Source organism: Hemiscyllium ocellatum, chromosome 24, assembly GCF_020745735.1.
Source record: "Hemiscyllium ocellatum isolate sHemOce1 chromosome 24, sHemOce1.pat.X.cur, whole genome shotgun sequence".
In the NCBI taxonomy this organism is placed as follows: Eukaryota; Metazoa; Chordata; class Chondrichthyes; order Orectolobiformes; family Hemiscylliidae; genus Hemiscyllium; species Hemiscyllium ocellatum.
This window is the reverse complement of record NC_083424.1, coordinates 7836010-7859727: the sequence shown is the minus strand read 5'-3', so window position 1 is coordinate 7859727 and position 23718 is coordinate 7836010. Positions and strand designations below refer to the sequence as shown.

Sequence of the window (23718 nt, the reverse complement as noted above, 5' to 3'; positions counted from 1 at the left end):
ACATTCATATATAAAGGATTATTAGCACTATTTCTTCCACCTCCAACAGGATGTCATGACCACATTCCCCTCCCTTGTCAGCTTTCCACAGGCACATCTTAAGTCACTCCTCCTCTATTTCCAACACCTTCCCACAACCCCACAGAAACTTACCATTCAATTGCAGAAGCATTTACTTCCTCCCTCTTTACTATCCAAGACACACCTACCACATAAAGCAGCTTCTGCCAGATGTAGGGTTTTCCAAGAATTTCTGCTTTTATTTCTGATTTCCAGCATTCACAATTCTTTGGGGTTTTTGGAGTAGGAATGAGGGATAAAGGGCCAAGGAAACTGCCCTGATGAACTTCTTAGAGTATTGTGATGATAGTATCCCCTATGTCTGAGCCAGAGGCCCAGGTGTTAAGTCCCACCTGCTCCTGAGGTGTGTAATAATTTATACAAACAGGTTGAAAATATTTGAATCTACTTACATTTGTTTTTTGAAGGTTCTTGTGACACAGGGTCCCTACCCCAGGCCAAAAGATCTGGGTTCAAGTCCCACTTGCTCCAAAGACATCTAAAATCCTTGAACAGGATGATTTAAAATATCTACCCTGTTGAACCAAGAGGGTTTGTGGGTTGTAGTTGTTGTAGTGTTGTAGTGCCCCTACCTCTAAGTAAGGAGGTCTGGGTTCAAGTCCCACCTGCCCCAGAGGTCACTGATTAGGAAGATGTTTTACTCTGAGGAACTTCTGCAGAGATGTCCTGGAACTGAGGTGACTAACCTCCAATAATCCCAACCAGTTTATTAGTGTCAGGCATGAATCTGAGATACAGCAAACTCACCTCAGTTCCCATTGATTCCAGTTTTATTAACCACACAGTCAAATGCAATGATGTCAAGGTTGGTCACTCTTCCCAGTCCTCTGGAATTCAATTTTTTCCAGGATTGGATTGAGGCTGCAATGAGGTCAGGAGCAGTGTGTCTGTGGCAGAACCCAGAGTGTATAGAGGTCATTGAGTGCTATCAAGCAGCACTTATTTCACAATGATATCTTCCATCACTTTGCTGTTGATCAACAGGAACCTACTGAAGCGCTAATTGGCTGGGTTGGATTAATTTTGCTTTTTGTGCATCTGCGGCTAGTGAATTGCAAATAAAGTTTTCACCTTAAGGGGAAATAGGACGGTCAGCCAACAAATGGTGTATGTGTGCACACATCTTTGGTGCATTCATTCATGGTATATGGAGGTACTGTGCCAGTCTTAGAGATGGAGTTGAAATAAAACCAAGACGTTGCCAATCTCAAACTAAAAAACAAATCGCTAGAGAAACTCAGCAGGTCTAGCAGCATCTATGCAGAGAAATCAGAATCAACTGGCCTCAGAACATCAACTCTGCTTTCTCATTCTGCAGGTGCTGCTGGACTCGCTGAGTTTCTCCAACAATTCCAGTTTTGTTGGAGATGGAGTTGTTGGAGCAACATATTAAACTTAAACTTAATTTATCTGCTTTTTCTCCAATTCCATGACAATATCCAAACAGCAAAGGGTTATCAGCCTTGGCATCAGCTGTAATCTGAGCAGGAAAGAATAAATTTAGAGGTAACTCCTAAATTTAGAAGCAATTCCGAAGCCTTCAGTACATAAATTCAGCTAACACTCCAATGGAACACTGACAGTTTAACATCTCATGCAAAACTGTTTGTTATCTCATGGAGGCATAAAAATCCCATTGTACTATTGGATAAGCAAGGGACTTCTGGTGATCCAGCTAACAGTTATTCCTCAACCCTTCAGTCCTCCGACCATACTTGTATATAACAGCAATTGGAAACTTCTAACATACAATTAGCAAAATATTGAAAAACAGTATTGATCACATTTTATTATGTTCAACAAATTCACACATAATGGTACTATTCAAATCAAACTCTTAATTTTGCTCATTAAAGGTCATTATAATGCTGACTTGGTTAAAACACAAATTACAAACACTATGCAGAAAGAAAAACTGTATGCCAACATCATACACAAATAATAGTTACATGCTGAACTAGCTCAAGGTAGCATTTCTGGTTAATCCCAATATTTGTTTTCCATAATATCTGTAATAAGTTTAGTCCCAGCTGTGTTCCTAACGGTTCAATCTTTGAAGAATCTGAGCTTACTCCACTCTCTGAAACAATATTAACAGTTCATAGTACATTGTATGTGGGAAGAGATCGACAGCCATAGCTTTAACTGGACGAAATGGAGATCCCTTCACTCGATGAGATGGGGCACGACAAAGGCTGGAACAAAACATGGGCGGTGGAGGACAGAAAGAGATAATTTTATGTTTACAATTTGCTTCATTAACAATTCACATCACAATGCAGTCCATTCAATTACTGATTCACGTGGGTGCAGGTGAAGACTGTAACAGTCCCAGAGGTGGTAAAGAATGCTCATATTGAAAATTATGGTTACTTTTAAACAAAGCACACGAATCACATTTTAGCTGCATCTCATCAAAACATTAGTAAATGGAATATAGATAATAAATAAAATTAGCAAATAATTTTCTACAACAATATTTAGTGACTCAAAATTGTGACTACTGTTATTCAAAGCACAAATGCCAATTAACCAGTTTAAATAAAAGTTTTGTTCATGTATTGCTGCCACAATAAATCTGTAGCATAACAAGCAGGAAATGAAAGTTATGTACTGTTTAGAACATCTGGCGTTCTGCTGATGGGAATTTTCACCATTTACATTCCAGCAGTAATTTCACTGGAGTCTGGTATTTCAAATCCAAATAGTATCCATTCAATCCAATGTTCTCATCCTATTACTTTACTTCCCATTATTGTAAACTTCACTTACTGGAAAATACATCATTTGACCCCAAGGTTAGGGCAGGAAGTTATTTGGAGAAGTATACAGATCCGCAATAGCAACCAAATGTCATGAAGGAAGAAAACAAAAATCAGAGCTTGTTAGAAAAGGCACAGCGAAAACCAAGGGAGAGTTTAATCGATGAGTAGACTGGAAAAATCAAATGGACAAAGGTGATCTAGATGCAGAGTTCATTGAATGTTTTTGGCATAGTTTCTGAGAACAGCATGTTCTGCAACCAAGCAGCGATAGTAGACTCAGTATTGTACGAGATAGGATTAATTTATGACCTCATAGTGAAGGCACCCATCGATGGCAGGAACTATAACAGGACTTAATTTTAAGGGCTGTTTCAGGGAGAGAGGAGAGGATCCACATTTTTTTGGGAATTAAACTAAAGGCAATTTTGAAGACATAATTTCAGAGCTACCTAAAATGAATTGGCAAACTTTGGTAAAGAATAAGTCAACAGTGATGCAGTAGCAGACTGCATTTGAGACATTTGAATTAATAATGGAAAATAATGAAATGATAGTTAAATTGAAAAGGTATTTTGCATAATTCTTCACTATAGACAAGCAAAGTAATATCCCAGAAGTAATGACAAATCAGGAAATGGAAGGAAGGAAGGAAGGAACCCAGTGAAATCAGAAGTACAATCACAGAAAAGGTCAATTGCTGGACCTCTGGGCTGACAAGAGCCTGGGTCCTCATGGACTCCTGGGTATGAAAATAAATGGCTACTGAGATAGTTGATGCTATGATATTAGTTTTCCAAAACTCTATTGATTTGGGGACAGGTATAGATTATAACCCCTTTATTCAAAAAGGGGAAACAGAAAGCTGAAAGCTACAGGCAAGTTAGCTTCACATCTATCATACAGGACAGGCAATATATGCTGGCTAGTATGCAATGCCCACATCCCACAAGTAAATTTTAAAAAATTTAATAGTTGACTATTATTAAAATTAAGCAGGACATTTTAACAAGTTCAACATAATCAGGTAGTATCAACACAACTTTGTGAAAGGAAAATTATATCTGACCAATCTATTGGAGTTCTTTGAGGGGGTGACACATACTGTGCATAAAGGGGCACACTGTACTCAGACTTCCAGAAGCCATTTGATAAAGTGCCACAACAATGTTTTTGCAGCAAGATAAAGCTTATGGCTTTTGGGGTGGCATTTGACACGGATAGTAGATTGGCTCGCTAACAAGCAGCACAGGCTATGTGTAAGGAAATCTCTCAGCTTGGTAAGATGTAACAAATGATGCATCAGTTTGGTGACCTCAGCTGTTTACAAATGTACATAAATGACTTAGATGAAGGGATCAAATATGTTGATGATACAAAGATAGCAAGAAATGTAAGTTGAGAAGAAGACATAAGCAGGCTACAAAAGGATTTAGGTAGGCTGAATGAGTTGGAGACGTTGTGGCAAATGAAGTATAACATGGACAAATGTGAAATTGTCTATTTTGGCAGGAAAATAGAGAAGCATATTATCTATATGTGAGAGATTGCAGAACTCTGTGGTGCAAAGGGATCTGGGTGCCTGAGTACATGAATCAGAAAAGGTTAGTATGCAAGTAAATCAAGTAATTAGGGATTGTTAAATAGAGTGTCATTATTTGTCACAAAGGTAGCCCAATACAAATGTAGGGAGGTTATGCTTTAGTTATACAGGGCATTGGTGAGATCGGATCTGGAGCAGCGTTCCCTCTAACATTCTTTCTGACAGCATGCTCTTTGAGGTCCACACTTGGCAGTGACTTCCGGAGGGAAGTTTGATCTGGAGTAGAGTGCACAGTGCACCTTATTTAAGCAAGGATATAAATGCAGCAGAGACAGTCCAAAGAAGGTTTGCCAGACTAATACCTGGAGTGCGAAGATTGTCTTATGAGGAGAGACTGGACAACTTGGGCTTGTATTTACTGAAGTCCAGCAGAGCAAGACACGACTTGATTAGATTGGGTCCTAACAGGGCAGATGTAGAGAAGCTGCTTGCTCTTTTAGATGAACCTAAAAGTAGGGGTGACTCTTTAAAAATCAAGGGTTATTGATTTGAGAGAGAGAGAGAGAGAGAGAGGGAGAGGGAGAGAGAGAGAGAGAAAGAAAAAGAGAAAAAGAAAGAGAGAGAGAGAGAGAGAGATTTGGAACTCTTCCTGAAAAGGTGGTGGAAGCAGAGCCCATGAATACCTTTAAGCAGAGATAGACAAATTCTTGTTAAGCAAAAGAGCAAGAAAGATTATCAAGAATGGCTGGGAATGCAGAATTGAAGGTCAACCATGATCTTACTGAATGACAGAGCAAGCTCAAGGGACTTAATTGCCTATTCCTGCTTCTAATTTTCAATGTTAGTATATAGGTTATTTTTCATCATGTTTTGGAAGAGTTCTGAACCTAATGCTTGAGCCTTGGGGTCAGAGCAGCACCGGTAAGTGCAGGTGACACCTCTTCAGCCAAATTTCAAACAGGTGGCCTAATGCACCGGTTTCAAATCTATACAGGACTGCCATGCTGTTCAAACTGGTTTTAAACTTAAACTCCATCAAAGGATGGAACTTCACACCAACAGATGGGACAATGATCAAGACCTGCTATACTGTTATACTTGATGAGAAAGTTAAATGCACTGCACAGCATGACCACAGGTGAAAGTTGGTGGTGCTGTTCTAACCATCACTTACAGGCTCTGCTGTGCTTTCTGACATACCAGAGGGAACAAAATATTGAGCAACATTTCCTCAACTTATTTTTTATATTTAGATTGTCAAAATAAGAAGATAACTTACTCCACAAAATTGTTCATAGCTGCTCGAGCATTACAAGCAACATAGATCAGACTTTTCAGATGCTCTGCTCTTCTTATTGCTAATACAACTCGGGAATCTGGAAATCAAAAATAGGTTAAAAAAAATCCCAGTTAACTGACTCTTATATGGTCAGTTTTCAACTTTTTAAAATTGTTTGTAATCTTGCACTGGCAACTTTCAATAATGTAGCATTCAGTATCAAAATGGTTCTTACGAAGTCCTGCCCGAGGTGGGTCTACAACAGCAACTAAGTTCTGTGATGTTAAAGAATTGATTACAGTGGGAAAGAGATCTTCAGCTTTTCCACACAAGAATTCCACGTTGGACAGACCTGACAGAAAGGAAAAATTAAAGTGAAGTTAGATAGAAATGTGAACAGTTACTTAGATAAATAATAGTTATGATTTGGAGATGCCGGTGTTGGACTGGGGTGTACAAAATTAAAAATCACACAACACCAGGTTATAGTCCAACAGGTTTAAATGGAATCATTAGCTTTTGCAAAACCGTTCCTTCATTAGGTGGTTGTCACCAGATGAAGGAGCGGTGCTCTGAAAGCTAGTGCTTCCAATTAAACCTGTTGGACTATAACTTGGTGTTGTGTGATTTTTAACTTAGATAAATAAAACAGTTTTGCTCCAAAAAGGAGTCACTGCGCTCAAAATATCAACTCTACTTCCTCCTCACAAAGAACACATCAAGCCAGGTAACATCAGGAGGTAGAGAAGTCAACATTTTGGGTGTGACCTTTCTTCAGGATTGGGGGTGGGTGTAAGGGGAGCTGCAGGTGGAGGTTGGGGGGGGGGGGGGGATTGAAAAGAAAGGTCAGAGGAATGGAAGAGAGGAGGAGGGGCTGGAGAGGGAGTTGGGGGATGGGAAGGGAGGTTACTTGAAATTGGAGAACTCAGTGTTGAGTCCTCTGGGCTGTAGGCTGCTCGGGTGGAAGATGAGGTGTTGTTCCTCCAATTTGTGGTCTAATTCGCTGTGGGAATGGAGAAGACCAAGGATGGTCTTGGTAGAAAGGGAGTGGGAAGGGAAATTAAAATGTCTGGTGAGTGGGAAGTCAGGTCAGCCTCTGCAGATCCAGCTGAGATGCTCAGAAAAACGTACCGAGTGTTTGTTTGGTCTCACCGATGTAGTGAAGCATCGGGAGCACCAGGTACAGTAAAGTAGGTAGGAGGAAAGGCAGGTCTCACTTGGAAGGACTGTTTGGGGCCCTGGATGGAAGTGAGGGGAGCGGTGAGTCAGCAGGTTTTGCATCTTTGACAATTGCCGGGGGAGGTACAGGCAGTTTGGGGAGGGTTTTGGTGGGGAGAGTGTCGTGACCTAAGGATTGGCGAAGGGAATGGTCCTTGCAGAAGTCAGTGCTATAGTCTTGGTCTGTAGATTGTGAAGGAACAAAGATGGCCTTTAGAAGAGCGATATGCTCCTTCAATCAGATGTGGGCATTTAGGGAGAGTTTCCATGTTACTGATGACTCTCTCTCCCTCTCTCTCACACACATACGTTTACACACACACTCCCTCTCTCTCTCTCTCTCACACACACACATACGTGTGTATACACACACACACATACACACACACACAGTGGTTCAAGTGGTTAGCACTGCTGTCTCTCAGCGCAGCCTCAGGCGACTGTGTGGAGTTTGCACTCTCCCAGTGTCTGTATGGGGTTCCTCCGGGTGCTCTGGTTACTTCCCACAGTCCAAAGATGTGCAGGTTAGGTAAACTGGCCATGCCACATTATCAATAGCGTTCAGGGATGTGAAGGTTAGGTGCATTAGTTGGGGGAAATGTAGGGAAATGGGTCTGGGCAGGTTACTCTTCGGAGGGTCAATGTCGACTTGTTGGGCTGAAGAGCCTGTTTCCACACTGTTGGGATCCTATGGATTTTATATCTGCAGGCAGGCAGGGGTAGGGAAGATGTTCTTGATGGTGGGGTCTAATTGGAGTTGGTAGATGAGGACAAGGGGGAACCCTGTCTTTGTTCCATTGAGGAGAGGGGCGTTTAGAACAGTGGAACGGGGAATGGAGGAGGTACAGTGCAGGGCTGTCCAGACGACCGAGGGGAGAAAAGTACCTTGTTCAAAATAGATGGACATCTGGGATGCTTGGGAGTGGAATGTTACCAGCAATTTCTATTTTTTGTTATTTAGATATATGTTTTCTGCCAGTCCCGAATAGGAAAATGGAGATTGCACAGAACTGATACATTAATTAAAGAAACAAAATGAAAGGACATTTAAAAAATTTAATTATTTCAACTCAGATCGCAGAGGATAGTATCAACCAGCTCCTTGACAAACACTGAAACCCCAGGGAGGTTTTCATCAAGCACAGGGCTTTAGCATTCAACATAATACAAGCCTTGAGCAACAAGTGAAACTGAATATTCCCCAGCAGACTTGGAGATTTAGCCTGTTTATCTGTGAGAAGCTACAAAGAAGAAAAACACACACTTGGGATGGAGAGAGGGGAACAAACAAAATTCCCATATCTTCTACAGGCAGATACAATCAAAATCTGGTTTTGACAGGGGCTGGGTCAAACAACGGTCCACACTACTCTAATGAAGAAACTCCAACAATTTCATGTTGTCTTGGGACAATGGTTCTGAAACAGGTGAAAATTGAACTTAACATGGTCAAGACCAACAAGAAAGTTTATCAACGATGTTAATACATACTAACCATTTAACTCTGCATTCACTTTAGCGTCTTCAATAGCTTCCTGGCACATTTCAATTCCAATAACTTTCTTCACTCTCTGAGGAACAAGATTAAAAAGAATTGTTAATCCCAATTGTCAAAATATCTAGTCCCAATATCAGCATCCCTTACATTATTCCACTCTTGCAATAAAATGAAAATTATCAGTTGATCTTCAGTGATATGATGTCAGAAGAGGCAGCAGCTTGCAATGTTTAGCTGCTTAGCTGTGATGCCTCAGCACAGGTACTCCCCATCATCAGTGACTTCAACCTCCTACTCAATTCAGGTTCAATTCTGAACTTAACTTTTTGTTCCCTTAGTTCCTCCCTCCATGTAAACTCCATCAGAAATCCCTTCATTTCGCCATCTAAATTCCCATTATAAAGCACATAAAATGACATGGCAGAATCTGAGAACTTGCAAGCTTGTTTTAACATATTGTATAAAAGGATATGCATGTAAGCTTGAATTTATGTTTTATAAACCCATATTGTCACATACCTGAAATTTCACTTCATCTGAAATTGAGATTTATCTCTCAGTCCCCCACTCAAACTGATTTTTCCCCAGCATCTCAAATCTGAGGAATGAATGAGTCTTCTATCCCTCTATGTTCCAGCAGATTTCAAACCCAAGCATCATATGCTGCTTCTAACTTTTATGTCTATATGTAGGTATTTTTCATCTCATTTTGTAAAAACACTGAATCAAGTGTTTTCATAGGTTCACAGCCATAATGTACAAGTTGCGTGTGCCCTATGTGCATAGAACACAATAGCACAGGAACAGGACCTTCAACTCACCAAGTCTGTATCGACCATGATGTTAATCTAAACTAATCCTGTCTGCCTGCACCTGGTCTCTCTATTCCCTGCCTGTTCATGCATCTCCCTAAATGCCTCTTAAACTTTGTTAATGTTTCTGCTTCTACTATCTCCCCTGGCAGTGCATTCCAGGTATTTACCACCATCTGTAATAAACCTTGCACATCTCCTTTAAACTCTTCCCCCTCCCACCATAAACCTATGCCCCTGGTATTTGACATTTCCACCCTGGGAAACAGACACCAACTATCCATCCTATCTACACCTCTCATAATTTTGTATACTTCTAAGATCGCCACCTCCCCCAGCCCCTGACATTCTAACAAAAACAATCCAAGTTTGTCCAACCTCTCGTTATGCTAATACGCTCTAATCCAGGCAACATCCTGGTAAACCTCTTCTGCATCCTCTCTAAAGTCTCCAAATAGGCTTCCTACAGTGTGGCAACCAGAACAGTACACAGTATTCCAAATGTGGCCTGACTTAAATCTTTTACAGTTGCAAGTGACTTTCCAATTTTTATAATCAATGCCCTGATCGATAAAAGCAATCATGCCACATGCTTTCTTTAACTTCTTCTCCACTTGGTGGTGCCATTTTCATTTAGCTATGGAGTTGGACCCCAAGATCCCTCTGTATATTAATACTCCTGAGAGTCTGGTATTTACAGTATACTTTGCTCTTGCATTTGACCTCCCAAAATGTATCATCTAACACATTTTCAGATTAAACTCTATTTTCCATCTGCCCAACTTCTCAACTGATCAATATCCTGCTGCGTCATTCAATATCCTTCCTCACTACCCCCAACTCTACCAATTTTCCTGGCATCTGCAAACTTATCAGATTTCTTTTATCCTTGCAGAAAATCATTGCTCACAGTCCTCCAGTAGTACCTGGTCATCTATGACCAAGTCAATTTTCTATTCAATTTGTATCAACACGGATTCCGAACAATTTGATCTTCTGGACCAACTTAGGGTCCTTATCAAATGCTTTAGTAAACAGTTAGTAACAGGGATAGGAATGGTTGTTGTAGGTTCCAGGATTTAGATATTTCAGTGTGAACAGAGAAAATAATAAAAAAGGTGTGGTATTGTTAGTCAAGGACAGTATTACAGTGGCAGATAGGACGTTTGAGGTAGTATGGGTTGAGGTTAGAAACAGGAAAGGAGAGGTCACCCTGTAGGGAGTTTTCTATAGGCCTCCAAATAGTTCGAGAAATGTAGAGGAAAGGATAGCGAAGAAAATTCTGGACAGGAGTGAGAGTAACAGGGTAGTTGTTATGGGGGACTTTAACTTTCCAAATATTGACTGGAAATACTATAGTTTGAGTACTTTAGATGGATCAGTTTTTGTCCAATTTGTGCAGGATGGTTTCCTGACACAGTATGCAGACAAGCCAACAAGGAGCGAGGCCACATTGTATTTGGTGATGGATAATGAACCAGGCGAGGTGTTAGATTTGGAGGTAGGTGAGCACTTTGCTGATAGTGGATTAGTGGTGCTGGAAGAGCACAGCAGTTCAGGCAGCATCCAAGGAGCAGTAAAATTGATGTTTCGGGCAAAAGCCCTTCATCAGGAATAAAGGCAGAGAGCCTGAAGGGTGGAGAGATAAACTAGAGGAGGGTGGGGGTGGGGAGAAAGTAGCATAGAGTACAACAGGTGAGTGGGGGAGGGGATGATAGGTCAGGGAGGAGGGTGGAGTGGATAGGTGGGAAAGAAGATAGGCAGGTAGGACAAGTCATGGGGACAGTGCTGAGCTGGAAGTTTGGAACTGGGTGAGGTGGGGGAAGGGGAAATGAGGAAACTGTTGAAGTCCACATTGACGCCCTGGGGTTGAAGTCTTCTGAGGCAAAAGATGAGGCGTTCTTCCTCCAAGCATCTGATGGCGAGGGAGCGGCGGTGAAGGAGGCCCAGAACCTCCATCTCCTCGGCAGAGTGGGAGGGAGAGTTGAAATGTTGGGCCACGGGGCGGTGTGGTTGATTGGTGTGGGTGTCCCGGAGGTGTTCCCTAAAGCGCTCTGCTAGGAGGCGTCCAGTCTCCCCAATGTAGAGGAGACCGCATCGGGAGCAACGGATACAATAAAATATATTAGTGGATGTGCAGGTAAAACTTTGATGGATGTGGAAGGCTCCTTTAGGGCCTTGAATAGAGGTGAGGGAGGAGGTGTGGGCTCAGGTTTTGCAGTTCCTGTGGTGGCAGAGGAAGGTGCCAGGATGGGAGGGTGGGTTGTAGGGAGGCGTGGACCTGACCAGGTAGTCACGGAGGGAACGGTCTTTGCGGAAGGCAGAAAGGGATGGGGAGGGAAATATATCTCTGGTGGTGGGGTCTTTTTGGAGGTGGCGGAAATGTCGGCGGATGATTTGGTTTATGCAAAGGTTTGTAGGGTGGAAGGTGAGCACCAGGGGCGTTCTGTCCTTGTTACGGTTGGAGGGGTGGGGTCTGAGGGCGGAGGTGCAGGATGTGGACGAGATGCGTGGGAGGGCATCTTTAACCACTTGGGAAGGGAAATTGCGGTCTCTAAAGAAGGAGGCCATCTGATGTGTTCTGTGGTCGAACTGGTCCTCCTGGGAGTAGACACGGCAGAGGCGGAGGAATTGGGAATACGAGATGGCATTTTTGCAAGAGGTAGGGTGGGAAGAGGTGTAATCCAGGTAGCTGTGGGAGTCAGTGGGTTTGTAAAAAATGTCAGTGTCAAGTCGGTCGTCATTAATGGAGATGGAAAGGTCCAGGAAGGGGAAGGAGATGTCAGAGATGGTCCAGGTAAATTTAAGGTCAGGGTGGAATGTGTTGGTGAAGTTGATGAATTGCTCAACCTCTTTGCGGGAGCACGAGGTGGCGCCAATGCAGTCATCAATGTAGCAGAGGAAGAGGTGGGGAGTGGTGCCGGTGTAATTACAGAAGATCAACTGTTCTACGTAGCCAACAAAAAGACAGGCATAGCTGGGGCCCATACGTGTGCCCATGGCTACGCCTTTGGTCTGGAGGAAGTGGGAGGATTCGAAGGAGAAATTGTTAAGGGTGAGGAGCAGTTCAGTCAAACAAATGAAAGTGTCAGTGGAAGGGTACTGTTGGGGATGTCGGGAGAGGAAAAAACGGAGGGCTTGGAGGCCCTGGTCACGGCGGATGGTGATGTAGAGGAATTGGATATCCATGGTGAAGATGAGGCATTGGGGGCCGGGGAAATGGAAATCTTGGAGGAGATGGAGGGTGTGGGTGGTGTCTCGAACGTACATGGGGAGTTTCTGGACTAGGAGGGATAGGACAGTGTTGAGGTAGGTAGAGATGGGTTCAGTGGGGCAGGAGCATGCTGAGACAATGGGTCGGCCAGGGTGGTCAGGCTTGCGGATCTTGGGAAGAAGGTAGAACCGGGCAGTGCGGGGTTCCCGGACTACGAGGTTGGAAGATTTCCTGAGGTTCTGTATGATCTGGGAGATAATGGATTGGTGATGGGGGGGTGGGGTCATGGTCGAGGGGCGGTAGGAAGAGGTGTCCTCGAGTTGGCGTTTGGCTTCAGCGGTGTAGAGGTCAGTGCGCCAGACTACCACTGCGCCCCCTTTATCTGGTGGCTTGATGGTAAGGTTGGGATTGGAGCAGAGGGATTGGAGGGGTGCGCGTGGTGAGGGTGAGAGGTTGGAGTGGGGGAGGGGGGTAGACAAGTTGAGGCAGTTAATGTCCCGGCGCCAGTTGGAAACGAAGAGGTCGAGGGCAGGTAATAGGCCAGCATGGGGTGTCCAGGTGGATGCAATGTGTTGGAGGTGGGCGAAGGGGTCCTCAGAAGGTGGGCGGGAATCCTGATTGTGAAAGTAAGCTCGGAGGCGGAGGCAGCGGAAGAAGTGTCCAACGTCACGGCATGTATTAAATCCATTGATGCGTGGACGGAGGGGGATGAAGGGGAGTCCTTTGCTGAGGATTGATCGTTCGTCTTCAGTGAGAGGAAGGTCTGGAGGGATGGTGAAAACTCGGCAGGGCTGGGAGCTGGGATCTGGTGTGGGTGTGGAGCTGGGAATGGGGCGGAGCCAGTAACTGGAGTGGGTGTGATGGTGGGGGAATGTGGGTGGAGTCATGAGCAGGGGTGGTGTTCCCCTCAGGGTTCTGGGGGTCATGAATGGTGACAGCGGGATATGTGAGGGGTGTGTCAGCAGAATGCTGGTGAGTGGCGTTGGTGCGGACCAAAGTGGTGGCAGACACGGCAGTAGGGGTGGCGGAAGTCACTGAGCGTATGACATCAGCGATGATGTGAGGGGCGGAAGTGATGTCACATGTGATGCATGAGGAATTGTGAGGGGCGGAAGTGGTTGTGGGAGTGGCCATGATGGGGGCGGAAGGGACATCATCAATCAGTGTGGGGGTGGCAACTGCACCAGCCGCATGGCTAATGGCATCCAAGCAGTTCCAGAGACCGGGGGAATCTTCTGGAATGTTTGAAGGGTGCTGGTTATGGAGGTGGGTAGATAAATGTTTGTTGTACATACCTACTTTGGTGATAGTGACCACAATTTGGTTAGGTTCACTTTAGCAATGGAAAGGGATGAGTATATACCATAGGGCAAGAGTTATTGCGGGGGGAGGGGGGGGGGGAAGCAATTAGGCAAGATTTTGGATGCTTAGGATGGGGAAGGAAACTACACAGGATGGGCACAATTGAAATATGGAGCTTATTCAAGGAACAACTACTGGGTGTCTTTGATAGAGAGGGAGGAAGTGGCCAAGCAAAGGAGCCATGGTTTACTAAAAAAGTTGAATCTCTTGTCAAGAGAAAGAAGGCAGCTTATGTTAGCCAGAAAAAACCTAAAGAGAACGCGAAGAAGAGCCAGGAGGGGACACAAGACGACACTGGCACATAGGATCAAGGAAAACTAAAGCTTTCTATGGGTATACCAAAGACTAGAGTAAGATTAGGGACAGTCAGGAACAGAAGTGGAAAGTTGTGTGTGGAGTCAGAGGAGATAAGAGAAGCACAATCAATATTTTTCATCAGTATTCACACTGGAAAAAAACAATGTTGTCAAGGAGAATACGGAGATACAGGCTACAGACTAGATGGGATTGAGGCTCACAAGGAGGTAGTGTTAGCAATTCTGGAAAGTATGAAAATAGATAAGTCCCCTGGACAGGATGGGATTTATCCTCAGATTCTCTGGGAAGCCGGGGAGGGAATGCAGAGCCTTTGGCTTTGATCTTTATGTCGTCATTGTCTACAGGAATAGTGCCAAAAGACTGGAGGATAGCAAGAAGGGGAGTAGCCACACCCTGGTAATTATAAACCAGTGAGCCTTACTTCAGTTGTGGATAAAGTGTTGGAAAAGTTTATAAGAGACAGGATCTATAATCATCTAGAGCAGAATAAGTTGATTAGGAATAGTCAACACGGTTTTGTGAAGGGTAGTCATGCCTCACAAGCCTTATTGAGTTCTTTGAGATGGTGACCAAACAGGTAGATGGGGGTAAAGTGGTTGATGTAGTGTATATGGTTTTCAGTGAGACATTTGATAAGGTATCCCATTGTAGGTTATTGCACAAAATATAGAGGCATGGGATTGAGGGTGATTTAGCAGTTTGGATCAGAAAGCTGAAAGAAGACAGAGGAAGGTAGTGGTTGATAGAAGTGTTCATCCTGAGTTCAGTTATTAGTAGTGTACTGGAAGAATCTGTTTTGGGTCCACTGCTGTTTGTCATTTTTATAAATGAGCTGGATGGGTTAGTAAATTTGCAGACGACACGAAGATCAATACAGCTGTGGTTAGTGCCGAAAGATGTTGCAGGTTACAGAGGGACATAGATAAGCTACAGAATTGGGCTGAGAGGTGGCAAATGGTGTTTAATGTGAAAAAGTGTGAGTTGATTCACTTTGGAAGGAACCACAGGAATAAAGAGTACTGGGCTAATGACAAGATTCTTGAACAGAGAGATCTCGGTGGCTATGTACGTGGATCCCTGAAAGTTGCCACCCAGGTTGATAGGTTGTTAAGAAGGCATACAGTGTGTTAGCTTTTATTGGTAGAGGAATCGAGTTTCGGAGACACAAAGTCATGCTGAAGCTGTACAAAACTCTGGTGCACCCCACTTGGGGTTTTGCATGCAGTTCTGGTTACTGCATTATAGAAAGGATGTGGAAACTTTGGAAAAGGTTCATAGGTGATATGTTACTTGGTATGGAGGGAAGGTCTTATGAGGAAAGGCTGAGGGACTTAAGGCTGTTTTCATTCGAGAGAACATGGTTGACAGATAACTTCATTGAGACAAAGATAATCAGAGGGTTAGAGAGGGTGGACAGTGAGAGCCTTTTTCCTCAGATGGTGATGGCTAGCACGAGGGGACATAGCTTTAAACTGAGGGGTGATAGATATAGGACAGATGTCAAAGGTAGTTTCTTTACTCAGCTTAACGGGGGCCTGGAATGCATTGCCTGCAACAGTAATAGACTAGCCAACTTTAAGGGCAATTAAATGGTCATTGGATAAACATATGGATGAAAATGGAATAGTGTTGGTTAGATGAGCTACAAATTGGTTCCACAGGTCATCGCAACATCGAGGACCAAAAGGTGTGTACTCTGCTGTAATGTTCTATGTTCTAAAGTCCATGTAAACAACAGCTACTGCCTTACTCTCTTCAACCATCTTTGTCACTTCTTTTAAAACCTCAATCAAGTTTGACAAGAGCTCCCTTGTGTAAAGTCATGACAACTTTCACTAAGAAGTCTATTCTTCTCCAAATGCAAGTAAATCCTATCTCTAAGAATCTTCTCCAATAATTTCCCTACCACAGTATAAGGCACACCAGCCTATATTATCCCTGTTGCCCATAAAAAAAAGAACAAAGAAAATTCCAGCACAGGAATAGGCCCTTTGGCCCTCAAGCCTGTGCCGATCCAGATCCTCTATCTAAACCTGCCACCTATTTTTTTAAAGATCTGTATCCCTTTGCTCGCTGCCCATTTATGTATCTGGTTAGATATATCTTAAATGACGCTATTGTTCCCGTCTCTACTAACTCCACTGGCAAAGCGTTCCAGGCCCCCACCACCCTCTGCATTAAAGAACTTCCCACACATACCTCCGCTAAACCTTTCCCCTCTCACTCTGAACTCATGACCCCTAGTAATTGAGTTCCGCACTCTAGGAAAATACTTCTTGCTATCCACCCTGTCTATACTTCTCATAATTTTATAGACCTCAATCAGGTCCCCCTTCAACCTTTGAGTTTCTTATGAAAATAATCTTAATCTATTCAACCTCTCTTCATAGCTAGCCCCCTCCATACCGGGCAGCATCCTGGTGAATCTCCTCTGCTCCCTCTCCGAAGTATCCACATCCATTTGGTAATGTGGCGACCCGAACTGTACGCCGCATTCCAAATGCAGCTGAATCAAAGTCTTATACAACTGTAACATAACCTGCCAACTCTTATACTCAATACCCTATCCAATGAAGGAAAGCTTGCTGTATGCCTTCTTGACCACTTTACTGACCTGCGTCGCCACCATCAGGGATTTCTGTTTCCTAAATCTTTCATATGCTTCCACTTCCTTTTTAACTAAACTTACAACACCTCTCATCATAGAAGGTTACGGAATCTGCAAGTTACAGTTCCGAGGCCAAACTGTAATAAAGTGGCCTTAATGTACCAGTTTCAAATCCATACAGGACAGCCATCAATACAAACTTGCAGCAAACTTAAAACTTCACATCTGGCCTTTTCAATGCTGAATTCCTACGCTAATAGACCATCAACAAGGTTTCTCAACACAAAACTTTTCACTTACCTTTGCAAGGGAAAGCCCAATAGTGCCAGTGCCACAGCAAACATCCAACACTACACTATCTTGGTCCAGATTGGCCCAGTCTCCAACTGCTGAATAAAGTACTTCGGCAGCCTGAGTGTTCACCTAAATACAGCAATGTTTACATCCATGTTATAACATTTGATTGATTAGGTCATGAAAACTCCCAGCACAAAACATCCCATTTTGGCCTGACTACTCCAGTCACAACCAAACTAGGGTATCTTGCCCACTATCAAAGAGATCAAACAGTTTCCAGATCATAACCGCAAAACACAAAGTAGTCTTTAATTCAGTAGCAATTATCAATCTTAGAGTCACAAGGATGGTTGCAATGTTGATTTCCTTCCTCAGCCAAGGTTTATGAAGCTGGTTTGAGTGGATTAGAGTTATCCATGTGTCTACTCTCTACCCAAACTGGGAATGATGCACCCACCCACCAATAAACTTCAATGGAAGTTGAAGAATTGCCATATAGTCATACTCATAAAGAGAGTTTAAGGGTTACTGCGGATTACATCTGCCATAAATGCTGTTGTGGATGCGAATCTTATCAGATCAAGTGGATCGGTTGGAGAGACAAATAGAAGCGATGAGGAATTTGCAACAGCAACAGGATGTGATGGATGGCAGTTATAGGAAGGGGGGAAAGTCTCAGATACAGTCACATAGATGGGTTAATTCCAGGAAGGGTAAGAGAGGTAGGTAACTAGAGCAGGAATCTTTTGTGGATAGGCCCATTTCAAACAGGTATGCTGTTTTGGAAAATGTAGGGGGTGATGGATTCTCAGGGGAACGTAGCACAAACAGCCAAGTTCCTGGTATTGAGAAATACCTGAAATGCAACGAGGGGTAAGAAATCAATTGTGTGAGGGGATTCTGTAGTCAGAGGTACAGACAGACATTTCTGTGGCCAGCAGAGAAAAAGCAGAATGGTACGTTGTTTCCCTGGTGTCAGGATTAAGGATGTCTCTCTCAGTGACGGTGCAAAATGTTCTCACGGAGGAGAGGGGCCAGCAAGAGGTCATTGTCCACACTGGAACCAACGACATTGGAAGGGAAAAGGTTGAGACTCTGAAGGGAGATTACAGAGAGTTAGGTAGAAATTTAAAAAGGAGGTCCTCAAGGGTAGTAATATCTGGATTACTCCCAGTGCTATGAGCTAGTGAGGGCAGGAATAGGAGGTAAGAGCAGATGAATGCGTGGCTGAGGAGCTGGTGTATGGGAGAAGGATTCACATTTTTGGATCATTGGAATCTCTTTTGGGGTAGAAGTGACCTGTACAAGAAGGACAGATTGCACATAAATTGGAAGGGGACTAATATACTGGCTGAGAAATTTGCTAGAACTGCTTGGGAGGATTTAAACTAGTAAGGGAGGGGACCCAGGGAGATAGTGAGGAAAGAGATCGATCTGAGACATGTACAGCTGAGAACAGACGTGAGTCAAACAGTCAGGGCAGGCAGGGACAAGGTAGGACTAATAAATTAAACTGCATTTATTTCAATGCAAGGGGCCTAACAGGGAAGGCAGATGAGCTCAGGGCATGGTTAGGAACATGGGACTGGGATATCATAGCAATTACGGAAACATGGCTCAGGGATGAGCAGGACTGGCAGCTGAATGTTCCAAGATACAAATGCTACAGGAAGGATAGAAAGGGAGGCAAAAGAGGAGGGGGAGTGACATTTTTGATAAGGGATAGCATTACGCTGTGCTAAGGGAGGATATTCCCGGAAATACATCGAGGAAAGTTATTTGGGTGGAACTGAGAAATAAGAAAGGGATGTTCACCTTATTGGGATTGTATTACAGACCCCCCAATAGTCAGAGGGAATTTGAGAAACAAACTTGTATGGAGATCTCAGCTATCTGTAAGAATAATATGGTGGTTATGGTAGGGGATTTTAGCTTTCCAAACATCGACTGGGACTGCCATAGTGTTAAAGGTTTAGATGGAGAGGAATTTCTTAAGTATGTACAAGACAATTTTCTGACTCAGTATGTGGATGTACCTACTAGAGAAGGTGCAAAACTTGACCTACTCTTGGGAAATAAGGCAGGGCAGGTGACTGAGGTGTCAGTGGGGGAGCACTTTGGGGCCAGCTACCATAATTCTATTCGTTTTAAAATAGTGATGGAAAAAGATAGACCAGATCTAAAAGTTGAAGTTCTACATTAGAGAAAGGCCAATTTTGATGGTATTAGGCAAGAACTTTCAAAAGCTGATTGGAGGCAGATGTTCGCAGGTAATGGGACGGCTGGAAAATGGGAAGCCTTTAGAAATGAGACAGCAAGAATCCAGAGAAAGTATATTGCTGTCAGGGTGAAAGGGAAGGCTGGTAGGTATAGGGAATGCTGGATGACTAAAGAAATTGAGGATTTGGTTAAGAAAAAGAAGGAAGCATATGTCAGGTACAGACAGGATAGATCGAGTGAATCCTTAGAAGAGTATAAAGGCAGTAGGAGTATACTTAAGAGGGAAATCAGGAAGGCAAAAAGGGGACATGAGATAGCTTTGGCAAATAGAATTAAGGAGAATCCAAAGGGTATTTACAAATATATTAAGGACAAAAGGGGAACTAAGGAGAGAATAGGGCCCCTCAAAGATCAGCAAGGCGGCCTTTGTGTGGATCCACAGAAAATGGGGGAGATACTGAATGAAAATTTTGCATCAGTATTTACTGTGGAAAAGGATATGGAAGATATTGACTGTAGGGAAATAGATGGTGACATCTTGCAAAATGTCCAAATTACAGAGGAGGAAGTGCTGGATGTCTTGAAACAGTTAAAGTTGGATAAATCCCGAAGACCTGATCAGGTGTACCCGAGAACTCTGTGGGAAGCTAGAGAAGTGATTGCTGGGCCTCTTGCTGAGATATTTGTATCATCGATAGTCACAGGTGAAGTGCCAGAAGACTGGAAGTTGGCAAACGTGGTGCCACTGTTTAAGAAGGGTGCTAAGGACAAGCCATGGATAGGTGCTTAAGCTAGGACAAATGTTCGGCACAACATTGTGGGCCGAAGGGCCTGTTCTCTGCTGTATTGTTCTATGTTCTAAGCTAGGGAACTACAGACCAGTGAGCCTGACCTTGGTGGTGGGCAAGTTGTTGGAGAGAATTCTGAGGGCTAGGATGTACATGTATTTGGATAGGCAAGGACTGATTCTGGATAGTCAACATGGCTTTGTGCGTGGGAAATCATGTCTCACAAACTTGATTGAGTTTTTTGATGAAGTAACAAAGACGTTTGATGAGGGCAGAGCAGTAGATGTGATCTATATGGACTTCAGTAAGGCATTTGACAAAGTTCCCCATGGGAGACTGATTAGCAAGGTTAGATCTCATGGAATACAGGGAGAACTAGCCATTTGGATACAGAACTGGCTCAAAAGGTAGAAGACAGAGGGTTGTTTTTCAGACTGGAGATCTGTGACCAGTGGAGTGCCACAAGGATCGGTGTTGGGTTGTCTACTTTTCGTCATTTACATAAATGATTTGGATGCGAGCATAAGAGGTACAGTTAGTAAGTTTGCAGATGACACCAAAATTGGAGGTGTAGTGGACAGTGAAGAGGGTTGCCTCAGATTACAACAGGATCTGGACCAGATGGGCCAATGGGCTGAGAAGTGGCAGATGGAGTTTAAGTCAGATAAATGCGAGGTGCTGCATTTTGGGAAAGCAAATCTTAGGAGGACTTATATACTTAATGGTAAGGTCCTAGGAAGTGTTGCTGAACAAAGAGACCTTGGAGTGCAGGTTCATAGCTCCTTGAAAGTGGAGTCACAGGTAGATAGGAGAGTGAAGGCGGCGTTTGGTATGCTTTCCTTTATTGGTCAGAGTATTGAGTACAGGAGTTGGGAGTCATGTTGCAGCTGTACAGGACATTGGTTAGGCCACTGTTGGGATATTGCATGCAATTCTGGTCTCCTTCCTATCAGAAAGATGTTGTGAAACTTGAAAGGGTTCAGAAAAGATTTACAAGGATGTTGCCAGGGTTGGAGGATCTGAGCTACAGGGAGAGGCTGAACTGGGACTGTTTTCCCTGGAGCGTTGGAGGCTGAGGGGTGACCTTATAGTGGCTTACAAAATTATGAGGAGCATGGATAGGATAAATAGGCAAAGTCTTTTCCCTGGGGTTTGGGAGTCCAGAACTAGAGGGCATAGGTTTAGGGTGAGAGGGGGAAAAGATATAAGAGAGACCTAAGAGGCAACTTTTTCACGCAGAGGGTGGTACGGGTATGGAATGAGCTGCCAGAGGATGTGGTGGAGGCTGGTACAATTGCAACATTTAAGAGGCATTTGGATGGGTATATGAATAGGAAGGGTTTGGAGGGATTTGGGCCGGGTGCTGGCAGGTGGGACTAGATTGGGTTGGGATATTTGGTCGGCATGGATGGTTTGGACCGAAGGGTCTGTTTCCATGCTGTACATCTCTATGACTCTATGTACAGCACAGAAACAGCCCTTCAGTCCAACTCGTCAATGCCGACCAGAAATTCTAAATTCATCTAGTCCCATATGCCAGCATTTGGTCCATATCCATCTGAACCCTTCCTATTCATTTACCCATCCAGATGCTTTTTAAATGTTGTAATTGTACCAGCCTCTATCACTTCCTCCTGTAGCTCATTCCATACACGCACCACCCTCTGCATGAAAAGGTTGCCCCTTAGGTCCCTTTGAAATCTTTCCTCTCTCACCTTAAACCTGAGCCCTCTAATTCTGAACTCCCTATCCTGGAACAAAGATCTTGGCTATTCACCCTATCTATGCTTATATAAACTTCTATAAAATCATCCCCCAGCGTCCAGCTCCAGGAAAAGTATCCTCAGTCTATACAGCCTCTCCCTGCAGCTCAAGTCCTCTTTGGCAACATGTAAATCTTTTCAGCACCCTTTCAAATTTAACAACATCTTTCCTATAGCAGGGAGATCAGAATTGCTTGTAGTATTTCAAAAGTGGCCTAACCAATGTCCTTTAGAGCCGCATGACCTCCCAACTCCTATACTCAATGCTCTGACCAATAAAGAAAAGCAAATCAAATGCCTTCTTGACTACTATCTCTACCTGTGATTCTATCTTCAAGGAACAATGAACCTGCACCCCAAGATCTCTTTGTTCAGCAACAGTCCCCAAGATCACTGCCATTAAGTGTCTGAGTCCTGCCTTGATTTGCCTTGTTCAAATTCAACAAATCTCTCAGATACTGAAAATCAATTTCACCTGAAAAAATGCATGAGGAGAAATCCTGAATTTAAGTCCAAGGAGCTCTTCGTATATGTACTTCTCTCCAGTCACATGGTCCAAAGGCAAGTCTTCCAAGTTGGGAGATTTTCTGGAACCATTTAAAACAAAAACCTTAGATTCAAAAATGATGTTTTGCTTCTAAAGCTTTGGCTGCAGGTTAAAAAACAAATGTATTTATATCAGTTCAAGATTTTGACAAATAACTGTTTACGAAATAAGAATTTGCACTTCGATAACAATCCCGTTATCTGAAGCATTTTATAAACATTCAGTGTTGTCACGTGAGCAATTTGCAGCCAGGGGTCCCACAAACAGCAAATTACTGAATGATTACTCAATGTCTGATGAGGACACCATTCCCTCAAATGGTAGCCTGACGACCATTCTCCTGGAATGTGTTCAAATTCCATCATGGAAGTTAGTGGAATTTAAATTAAATGAATGAATAGAACCTGGAATTGAAATCTATACCATATCATTATGGCATAAAACCATCATTGAAAAACTCATCTGGTTCATTAATGTCCTTTTGGGAAGGAAATATGCCTTCCTTACCCAGTCTGGCATACGTGACTCCAGATGCATAACAATGTGAGCAAGCCACTCAAGGGCATCTAGGAAGGAATGTGCAACAGATGTTCCCTTGTGACACCAATATCCTATTAAAAACTTTAAAAATATACAACTCAGGCCTGTTGTAATTTGAAGTGCCATATCCTGAATTATACCAATGGATTATGAAAAACATGGATAGATTGAAGATTCAAACTGCAAGGATAGGTTTTATGCAATCACATGTTAATTCCTAGTGAATTAAATGGGTTACAATTGAAGGTGTCACAGATACAGATAATCAATATGTCTAGTTGGATGAGTTTTTTTTTTAGAAAGTGGATAAAATAAATTTGGAAAGGTCACACTAGTATTCCTTATGCAGAAAATCTCTCAACTTGGAAGACTTTCCTTGGACCATGTGATTGGGGAATAAGTACATTTACAAACAGCACCTTGGACTTAAATTCAGGATTTCTGCTTATGAACTTAAAGTGAAACTGATTTTCAGTATTGAGAGAATGAGACACCACAATAATTAAAGTAATCGTCCATTGAACAATGTTGGATAAATTGGGTATTAAAAAAAGCCCAAAGCAGGGGAGGTGGGAACCAAATGTATTGCTCTTCTAAAGAGCCAGCACAGACTAAAGGAGCTGAATGGTCTTCCACTGTGCTGCATTATTGTATAATTTAATGATACTGGACTGACTCATTTTTCCGCTGATTGGCAGCCTTTTACTCCCTTCCTAACTAGTTATTTTTCTAAATTTTCCACTTCCCTGGTTTCATCACTTGTTCTTGCTTTTAGTCTATTAAAATGTATCTTTAATTCCTCTCCAATTTTTGTTTGCACCTGTATTTTTGTGATTTGATGATATAAAAGAATGAATCAGCAGTCTGG

General features: G+C 43.1%; 1 protein-coding gene across 1 annotated transcript in view; it reads right to left on the bottom strand.

Annotated features, from left to right (window-relative positions):
* Positions 1 to 1896: 1896 nt before the first annotated feature.
* Positions 1897 to 23718, bottom strand: part of trmt2a (tRNA methyltransferase 2 homolog A) — a 40747-nt gene continuing 18925 nt past the window's right edge. Inside the window, exons 7-12 of the mRNA XM_060843413.1 lie at positions 22239 to 22350; positions 16996 to 17118; positions 8379 to 8454; positions 5901 to 6017; positions 5666 to 5762; positions 1897 to 2276 (exon numbers count right to left, since the gene is read on the bottom strand). Coding sequence (XP_060699396.1) covers positions 2150 to 2276; positions 5666 to 5762; positions 5901 to 6017; positions 8379 to 8454; positions 16996 to 17118; positions 22239 to 22350 — 652 coding nt within the window. The 3' untranslated portion in view covers positions 1897 to 2149. The remainder of the gene's footprint in view (positions 2277 to 5665; positions 5763 to 5900; positions 6018 to 8378; positions 8455 to 16995; positions 17119 to 22238; positions 22351 to 23718) is intronic.